The sequence below is a fragment of the Spodoptera frugiperda genome, chromosome 26, assembly GCF_023101765.2.
Source record: "Spodoptera frugiperda isolate SF20-4 chromosome 26, AGI-APGP_CSIRO_Sfru_2.0, whole genome shotgun sequence".
Classification (NCBI taxonomy): domain Eukaryota; kingdom Metazoa; phylum Arthropoda; class Insecta; order Lepidoptera; family Noctuidae; genus Spodoptera; species Spodoptera frugiperda.
Window position 1 is genome coordinate 9,499,541 of NC_064237.1, and position 9,750 is coordinate 9,509,290.

At 36.2% G+C, this 9,750-nt stretch overlaps 1 protein-coding gene and 1 long non-coding RNA gene across 2 annotated transcripts; one reads left to right on the forward strand and one right to left on the reverse strand.

Moving 5' to 3' along the window:
• Positions 1–34: 34 nt before the first annotated feature.
• LOC126912484 (uncharacterized) lies at positions 35–2,331 on the forward strand. Its single transcript, XR_007707187.1, has 3 exons — positions 35–1,411; positions 1,553–1,742; positions 1,875–2,331. It is a non-coding gene; the product is annotated as an uncharacterized LOC126912484 (long non-coding RNA).
• Positions 2,332–5,568: 3,237 nt separating this feature from the next.
• On the reverse strand, positions 5,569–9,222 carry LOC118264259 (uncharacterized). The gene is made up of 3 exons (XM_035576712.2): positions 8,626–9,222; positions 7,494–8,376; positions 5,569–5,673 (listed from the first exon to the last, which is right to left on the reverse strand). Exons 1-2 carry the CDS (start codon positions 8,810–8,812, stop codon positions 7,508–7,510), a joined length of 1,056 nt encoding a protein of 351 aa, XP_035432605.2. The 5' UTR covers positions 8,813–9,222; the 3' UTR covers positions 5,569–5,673; positions 7,494–7,507.
• Between the last annotated feature and the right edge of the window lie 528 nt (positions 9,223–9,750).

A 9,750-nucleotide genomic window follows, 5' to 3' on the forward strand; every position in this document is an offset into this window, starting at 1 on the left:
ACGCAGCCCGAGAAACTCTACTTTCGCTGACACATCTTCGTCCTTGAAAATATCAAGTAGAAAATGGTCTTAAAATCCAGGAGTAGGACTCACGACTGTCCATGTTCGGAAAATATTGCTGCAGTGAGTCTATCACGGCAGTTAAATGTTGAACCACGGAATTTTCAAACGTGATTTTCTCTTGTTTATTATTTACTAATTGCTCACTTAGTTGTGTAAACATTGACACATCACCAGCTTGAACTCTGCGTTGGTAAAGTTCCAATTTGCGCAAAAAACTTGCGATTTTATCCTGCAACGTCAAAATATTCGTTTCATTTCCTTGCAGTGAAATATTCAGACTATTAATTTCAGTGAAAAAATCAGCAAGGTACGCCATTTTTAGAATAAATGTTTGGTCTTTAATTTTTGCATAATATTCTTTTTCTTTTTGTGTTCTCTGATTTTCAAAAAACAATCCAATTTCTTCTCGTAATTCGTAAACCCTTGTGGCGACACCTGCCACGTGACAGATGACAGATGACAGATGTCGCACATAGACTATCGACGAGCAAATCAACGGATGACGTCACAAATATCCTGCATCGCACATATGAAGTTTGCATACGAATTAACACGGATAGAAAATCCCAACGAACAACAGTTGGGCAGAAAGCCCGCCAGGCATGATCACCTCGCCTGGTCGGAGGATCCTCCTTTTCTTAGGGAACTTTACTCGCTGTTCCCTAAAGTGGTGACCCCGACGTGATTGAACCCACCTTCACGGAGCAGATCCCTCCACCACTGCAGCGGATCTTGATGCCGGCTGATCAACGGCTCCTGTAAATATATTTATCAAATTCCACGATTCCGGCTGCTGTTGGATTTTCTGGTATCAATCGCGAAACTTCGACATCGAAGTCCTCCCAAATAGGGAAGATGCAATATTTTTATTTATGTTTTCATTGTAAAGCATTCCATGTAGAATAGACCACAAGTATTTTAAAAATTAAAAAAACCCTAATTTTTTTGCAAAAAATGCGTTTTGAAACTGACAGTTTAAATTTTCGCGCGGAAACGGACCTATAGTTCCGATGACGTCATACCTGTTTGTCAATGTTTGTCACTGTTCAATGTTTTTTACCGTCGCTGGCTTTTTTCAAAATTTTCTCTATTTTCAAGATATATTTTGATAAAACTAAAAATGGACATCCCATCAACATCGGGTGATTACAACAACAGCACCAAAAATAGCCGCATTGACTCATGTTTCGTGCCATTGTGTCCATCAACTTCAACCAAATTTCCTAATAAATTGTTTTTAACTGGGCCTTCTGATCCCAAACTGAGAAAAAAGTGGTTCCAAGCTGCGAGGAGAACGGATAAGTATTCTCCAAAGACCATCATTCGATGCTGTGAAGACCACTTTGATGTAAGTCGGCAAATATTTTATACCTTACCTATAAACGCATCTGTTTCATGCTTGTAAGCAAAAAACGTTAGTAATTCTTAAATACTATACTTAAATATAATAAAATTACCAATCTTGTCTGACTTAATTTTTATTTTACAGTTGGAGAACGATGTCGAAAATTGGATGAAGTTTAAAATGTTTGGAGGAAAACTTTTCCTGAAAAAAGACGTGGTACCACATATTTTTGAGTGCCAGAATAGAATGATGCCACCAAAACCCACTTAAACCCAGTAGGTATTCATGAAAAGGAAAAGACGTGAAATTCTTGAGAGCATTGAAAGTACACCAGGTATAATTTTGATTTATTCTTTCAGATATATTCTTCTTGTACTGGAGACAGAACAATATTTAAACTTTCAAATTTATAATATTAGAATACTGTTTTCTAATGAAGAACTAATTTTTTTTTTTCATATTTCAGATCCATCTTCAGAATGTTCATTAAACACCGAAACACCTGATTCACAGAATATTGAAATATGTCCAATATCCAATGATAAAAGTGTACAAGTGGCTATATATCCCTATAAACGATCGAGGTAAGTTCAAGCAGAAATAAAAATACCCCAAAAGACTGTAGCTTTGTCAACTAAGCAAGTCAATGTAAGGGACTGCAAAACATCGCCAATAAAAGTGAATACGTATAAATTTATATACTCAGACTCCAGTGACATTGACAGTATCCGGAGTTTATTTAAACCTGAAGAAGAGACTGGTAGCACTTCAGAATCTGTTTTAAGTGAACGTAAACAATCAAAACAGTTACGTGATATAACAATGAGTCGGATAATGACACAGCCTCAGTTATATATAGGGATTCCACTTTCTTGTATTATTCTTATAGAACTTCTGCAAAAACATTTAAATTGTAAACTGTACCATATTTGTTTAGTTTTGAAAACAGTTGCGGCTGAATGAACCATTTTCATTTTTAGCTGAAGATTTTGATATTCACGAAACGACAGCAAGCAGAATATTTTCTAAAATTTGTTGGGAAATGGCTGAAATATTAAAAAAGTTTATTATAAAGCCTAAAAGTGAGTTTGTCTGATTTATTTTATATTTCTGGAAATACTTATTTTTTGTAATAAATACAGAAATAAAACTAAGCTTTCTACTTACCTCAACTCAAACCACAATGGTGAGTCACTTTGACGTTTGGTGGTGGAAAAAATCATATTAATATTATCAGTGATCATTTGCTTTGATAATATTTCAAGAAATGATTGTGGAGAGTCCAACTTTCCAATCAAACTTGAACACAGTTTATGAATGCTTATAGTTTGTTGGTCTTCTCGAAAGTAGCGAAGAATATTTGCTTGACAATCTTTTTCTTTGACAACATCTAGAAATTCACTTAATATATCCACCTAAAAATATACAGTAATTATTGTAACACATATTCAACAATGTTTTTAAACAAAAAAGTACAAGAAACTACTTACAAAAAAAAGTAAGCATTTTAATAACAAAATTTTCATAAATATTATTTTTGCATCTTCCTTATTGAGCCTGTTTTAGAAGGACCAGGGGTCGGTTTTTCGGGCACTGGATTGTTCGCTGTGTCCTCATCGGGCAAGACAATTCATTATATTGTCTTGCCCGATGAGGACTGCAGGTCATTATATTTTGCTGTTGATATAGGTAGCCTTTCTTTGTAAGCCAAACCAGGTAATTTGAATTCGTCCTCATTAACTGCCTTCATAGACCGAAAAGAAACTGGTGTGTTGACCACACTTGATGCCCACGGACAATTATTAAAATTTCTGTAAAACATGAGCCGTGGGTGTTGTTTCTGGACTCTAAATTCACGCACAGGTCTTATGGGAAAAGGACAAGTTTTTTTGTAAAATGGTTTTAGAAATGCAGTCCAGCCCTTGAATGCATCTTGTGAGCATTCGATGACATTGAAAGGTTTCGATCTCTGTCGAGCTCCACGCACATGTTCAGCCCATTCTTCAGGAAGTTCAATTCTAGCCTTTTGATTTAAGTAGGCCATATTACGATCGCACTCCATGTAAGAGTGTCCTCTTATCGGGAATATAACTGTGACAGATTCTAAGCGATTGCAGCAGTGAACTAAGTAATGTAGCATTCTAAAGATGGTATAATTTTTATTTTGACCACCACATGAGTCACAAAAAATTATAAGAGTCTTGACCTGTACCTCCATTTCATTATATATGAAATTAAACAGACTACATCAGACAGGCTACATCGTCTGATCCTTTTTTTCCAATACTCTCATCATACACGAAAAAATAAGATGAGGAATCCGCAAGCACATGAACATTAAACATGTAATAACTCAGCTGTCTTTTGTAATACACGTCGTTTGTAGTTATGTTCGGTACAGGAAGATTTTTTGAGAAATCCATTGCAATCGCTATTGTTGTGACATCTTGCCTAGCTCTCAAACGAGCTTTTCTTTTTTTATCATAAAATACTTCAGCTCTCGTTTTGTGAGCTAAGTTTTCAATTTCAAGCCTTCGAAGTTGAGACAAAATCTGAGATTTTTCTTGTCCATCAGGAAGAGAAGCAATCTTAATTTCAAAATGTTTTTTCTCAGCTTGAAATTCATCGCAAGTCGAACATGTATCCATCCTGGGATAACCGAATGATATATTGAAATTTTTGTTAAAAAAGTTGCGATATGTTTCGTATGATACTTTATTATTAGGATTCTTTTCATTGGATTCTTTTCATTATAAGAATCTTAGAGATTCACAAAATGTATCAAGATGTACGGTCAAGATACTCGTATAATTAGATATCAAACTTCACAAGGTAAGTTCGTTTGATTCTTAATTATACTTCGTATCTCTCCCGAAGATGATTACAGTTTACATGCAGATGTTTAGAGTATCGAAAAAATTAAACTTTAGAATAATCACAATAACGACATTTATTGAAATTAACTTAAGTAGTCATCTTCTCTTATAGTAATAATTACAATCAACTTACAATCAAGTATCACAGCGATAATCACTACAATGATAAATTATAATAGAGGTAGACCTAGGTATCATAATTATTAAACAAGGTAACATAATCAGTCATACAAATCAATATTATTTGAGCAATGATTCCGCAACTAGGGCAATCAACTTACAATCAAGTATCACATCGATAATCACTACAATGATAAATTATAATAGAGGTAGACCTAGGTATCATAATTATTAAACAAGGTAACATAATCAGTCATACAAATCAATATTATTTGAGCAGTGACTCCGCAAATAACCTCCGCAGAAGTAATATCCCTATTATAGTACTTCAAGAAAACATGTGAGGATTCCGACCAGCCGGCGGCTTTCCGAATAACCTCCAGATTTATGCCTGCTCTACGGGCAGCAGACGTTGACGCGTGTCGCGTACTGTGCGCGCCGTACAGTTTTATATCTATGCCACTTTTTTCCAAAGTGTATTTTACCCAGTGAGATAAAGTTTGAGAACCTACTTTTTTGTGGGGTTTTTGGTAACTAATAAACAGTGACTGTTCCTGATTTCGGAGATGGGATGTTTTATCTAAATAACATTTTAGAGTTAAGGCTGGGCAAATTTTTGGATTTTCTTTGATATATGGCAATGCAATTAAGGGTTGAACAGATCCTGGCCTTGAAGTTTTTATTAAGTCATCAATTTTTATGAGAATTTTATCATGTTCAAATAAAATATTTCTTATCTTAATAAGGGTTAAAGTTTGCATTCTTTGCGCGGATGCTATTGCTAAAAGGGTTACAGTTTTATGGGATAAATCTTTCAATGATATTGACTCATTAGGTAAGTAATCAGCTACATAATTAAGTACTAAGATAGGATTCCAAGTAGTATTATATTTGGGTGCGGGTGGTTTTATGCGGTATACACCTTTAAAAAATCGTTTAGTTGCGTCATTACAGGTTACTTCTTGACCTAGGATTATAGATAGTGCTGAACGATAGCTATTTAGTGTGCTATAAGAAGCACCTGAGTTAAATTTTTCAGTTAAGAAAGTTATAAACAGTTTAGTATTTGAATGCAGGTAATCAGTACCCTTATTATTGCAATATTGCCACCAGGACTTCAAAATATGATTATATTGAGTTAAGATATTTTTAGAGAAAGAGGCATATCATAATATCAAGAGACTCCTCCGGGACTTCATGACTTAGCAATGCTTGCTTGATAATTTCCCGGCCATCAATGTTAGGTCCTTGTGGAGGGGATGCGCCTCTCTGAAAGGGGAAATTAACAGATCTTTGTTAGGTTTGAAGTAAAGTGCTTTTGATTTCAGTAGATTTGTCCATACTGGGTACCAGGGTTGAGTGGGCCAGTATGGCACCACCACCACCCCCTCTGCCTTGTCACTTTTAATTTTATGAAGAACTTTAGAAATAATACTAAAGGGTGGAAAAGCATAAAAGTTTATGTTTTCCCAGCTGAAGGTAAAGGCATCTACTTTCTCAGAATTTGGATCTAATTTCCATGATGCATATCTTGGACATTTATTATTTTGGTTACTTGCAAATAAATCAAATGCTGGCATACCAAATGAGAAAATTATTTGTTGAAAGGCATATGGAGCTAATTCCCATTCTGTATCAATGTTATGTGCTTGACGCGACTCGGAATCTGCAATAACATTTTTACTGGATTGAATATAGGATGCAAACAAGTGTAAATTACGTTTTTCGCACCATTGCCATATATCCCTTGCAATGTTATTTAGGTGGGGAAATTGTATACCACCCATCTTGTTGATATAAGCAATCCTCAGCAAAATATTAGAGTTTTTAAGATTCGAAGCGAATATTTTTAGGCCATAGAAAGCTGCTAACAACTCAAGAGTATTTATATGTAGTAATAATTGAGAATAATTCCAATGTCCATTAGCAGTTCTGTTATTGCATGCTACACCCCAACCCGTGGTTGAGGCATCACTAAATATCTCTAGACAATAGTTATCAGTCTGGAACGAACAAAGTGAGTGGTCAATGTTATCTCTCCACCAAATTAGGTCAGATTTAATATTATTTGGTAGAATCATATGTTTATTATAATTATTAGAATAATTAAGTGCCAAGAACTTTTCCCTTTCAAGTAACTTTGTGTATACCCAGCCATATTTCACAGCTGGGCATGCAGATGTTAGTAATCCTGTATAACTAGCAAATTCTCTGATTGTGCACTTCTTTTTATTTAAAAAATTATTTGACAGTTGTTTTATACGGTTTCTCTTTTCGGCAGGTAATGTTAGACACATATTTGAAGAATCAAATACAAAACCTAAGAATGTGCAGACTTTTTTAGGTTCACTATTACTCTTTGTATTATTTATTATGAATCCTAACTTTTCTAATAACGTCTTTGTTGTTTCCACATTATTGAGACAATTACTGAATGAGTCACCAATGCACAGAAAATCATCAATATAATTAACTGACAAATAGCCTAATGAGCGTAAGTACTCTAATGTTGGTTTGAGTAATTTTGTAAACATATAAGGAGCAGTACATAGGCCAAATGGTAGTACATTAAATTCGAATAATTTATCTCTAAATAATTCTGAATTCCAATAAAAACGGAGATAAACTCTATCACTTTCTGCTACTGGTACCAGGAAATATGCATCTTTTAAATCGATTGTGGCCATGAAATAGTTTTTATCAATTAATTTTAATGCTGTACGGTAGTCTTCCATTTTAAAATGGTTGAGAATTATAAATTTATTCAGTTCTTTTAAATTCAGTATAAACCGGTGTTTTCCGTTGCGCTTGGGAATGGTAAAAATAGGTGAAATGAATTGTTTTTCACATGGGGTGCAGCAGGAAATAAAGCCTGCTTCTAACATTTCAGAGATACACTCATCAATTATCTTAGTTTCTGTAAATTAATAAGATTTGGATTTTGCAATATTTGTTGTCTGATATGGTTCACAACGAAATGGTATCTTATATCCCTTAATCCAAGACAGAATAGTTTTGTCACTTGTTATATGAAGCCATTCATGATAGAAATATCGGAGTCTGCCGGCAGTAGGTATATTATTAATTACCTGTGATGGGGTTGTTAACGTCGACGAGATTGTTGTGGGTAGTTGATCCGCGGGCGTGTGGTCGTCGTCGTCGGTACACGACGATGGTCCCGTGGCGCCGACGGTGGTGGTAGCTGACGCCGATTCTGGCTGGGGTACACTCGCGGTTCGGCGGCTGGTGCCCGCGGCGCCCCCCGAGTGTTTAAAGCCGCAGGATAACGAGATGTAGATGTGTTGGGTTGCCCACGGTGAGACTGGTTAAACTTGGCCGTGTTTGTACTGAATCTTAGCTCTGAGGCAGACGCTGATATAGCCTTGGATGATTTTAGATGTTCCGACAAGTTGGAACCGAACAAATGATCATCTATTTTAGTGTTTTTAATTATTTCTCGTTTTTGCTTGCTTAGAGAATTTACAATAGCAAACCTTCTAGAAAGAGATTCTCTGTAATGTGTATCACATAGTAGGCGCCTAGCATCGCTTAATGTTTTTATGACATCTTGGGGGACATTCTCTTTTTGTGACAAGACTAAATTCAGTGCTTTGCCAATTGCTGAAATACAGCTAGACATTTGATTTTGTCTTTGTTCGCTGTATGCATCTCTTTTGATATTCTTATCAGAGAGTGCTGATTTTATTTCAGGATTCAATGCGGGTGCCTTCATATTTGTGCAATTTTCAGCAGGTAGGTATTGTTTCAAAATATCAGTTTTTTCATCCTTGGATAGGCCATTAGTTAGGATGTGTTTCCACCTTGTTACTAAATCTTTATGTAAATTATCTCCAAATGATTTATTTTGCGTAGGAGCTGAGCCTAGCAATTGCAAAATATCTGGGTCCAGATCTTGGTTTTCCTCTACTGATCCGTCACTTTCTGGTTGCATCTCAATAGTTGGGATTTCATCTGCAACAACGTAAATTTATATTTTACGTGTAGGTATTTGTCATACCTAGTACATATCCACACACGGTAAACGTCGGGATAGCAATGTTGGCGTAAAACGCACTGTATAACTATGTATTAGTTATCTGGCATCCACACACGATATACCTACGTCGGGATAGCACACGGATTATAATAATTTTATAACACTCGGCACTAGTGTAATTTAATGTTTGAAATAAAAGGAGAAAACAACGTTTGAGTACTCACCTCGAGGTTCTAGATCGCTAATTATATCAACATGTGACGACTGCGCGGGAGATAATGGCGGCATCGGTTCATCATCGGAAGTTGATGATGAAATTCTCCTTCTATTTTTCACCAGTTTCTTTACCTTTTTGTATAACTTTTCGACCATTTCACTATCATCCTTGTCGGATCGCTTCCTTTTTCCCATTTTAGAATGTTTTTATCGTTTTTATGAAGAGAAAACGATTTTTCAAGTGTGACTTTGACAACACAAAATCACGTAATGACATTCCAGGTTTGGTAGTGTAGTGGCGGCGTGCATAGTGTTGCGAAAATTTAGTAATAAAAATACGCCTTATTTTTGTAGTCGACTTTAAAAATATCTAAATAATAGCTATAAAAAGTGTGATTGGGACAGCATCATCTCGCGTGCTGCTGCATGTAAACTGTAATCATCTTCGGGAGAGATACGAAGTATAATTTCGCATTTTCTTCACCTACTCGTGGACGACGACGTTGTACATTAGATACGGTTATAAGCCCACTTAAATAATTATCCTGATCATACCTGTTCGCGAAACTATTAAATTGTCTTATTATTCTTGTCCTCTGCTCTTCACTTATTGTGCGGGTCGGAGGGATCAGGCTGTGGATCGTTTCCTCGACGTACCCGTGATTTGGTCAGGGAGCCAGTGGACTGTATGATGTTGGTGGAGAGAAATAACTCTAGTACTGAATTAACAATACTTTATTCCATAGGTTACATTAATGATGCTAACACCGTAGTGGATTCACTTACGCGACTACTTAATCAACAAACACACTCTGACGATACATTGATATTACGTAAAAGGATAATTACGACACTTACATAATGACGTTCATTGACACACTGAGGACGTCTCGAAAGGAGTCGTCCTTATATAGGCGGGCCGCGCAAACAAGATCGTTCCTGTCCTGGGTGCACGTCGCGGGCGTCGCCGCGTTACCGACAAGTTCGTGCAAGCCCAGGAGCATGTTTAAACCAGACAGCGGCGGCACGGAACAAAGGATTGCCGCCGCTCACCTTTGATATTCGTGTTTAAACATGCTTTTTAACAGGAACGATCAGGTTTGGTACATGTCGCGGGCGGCTCGCCACCTTAT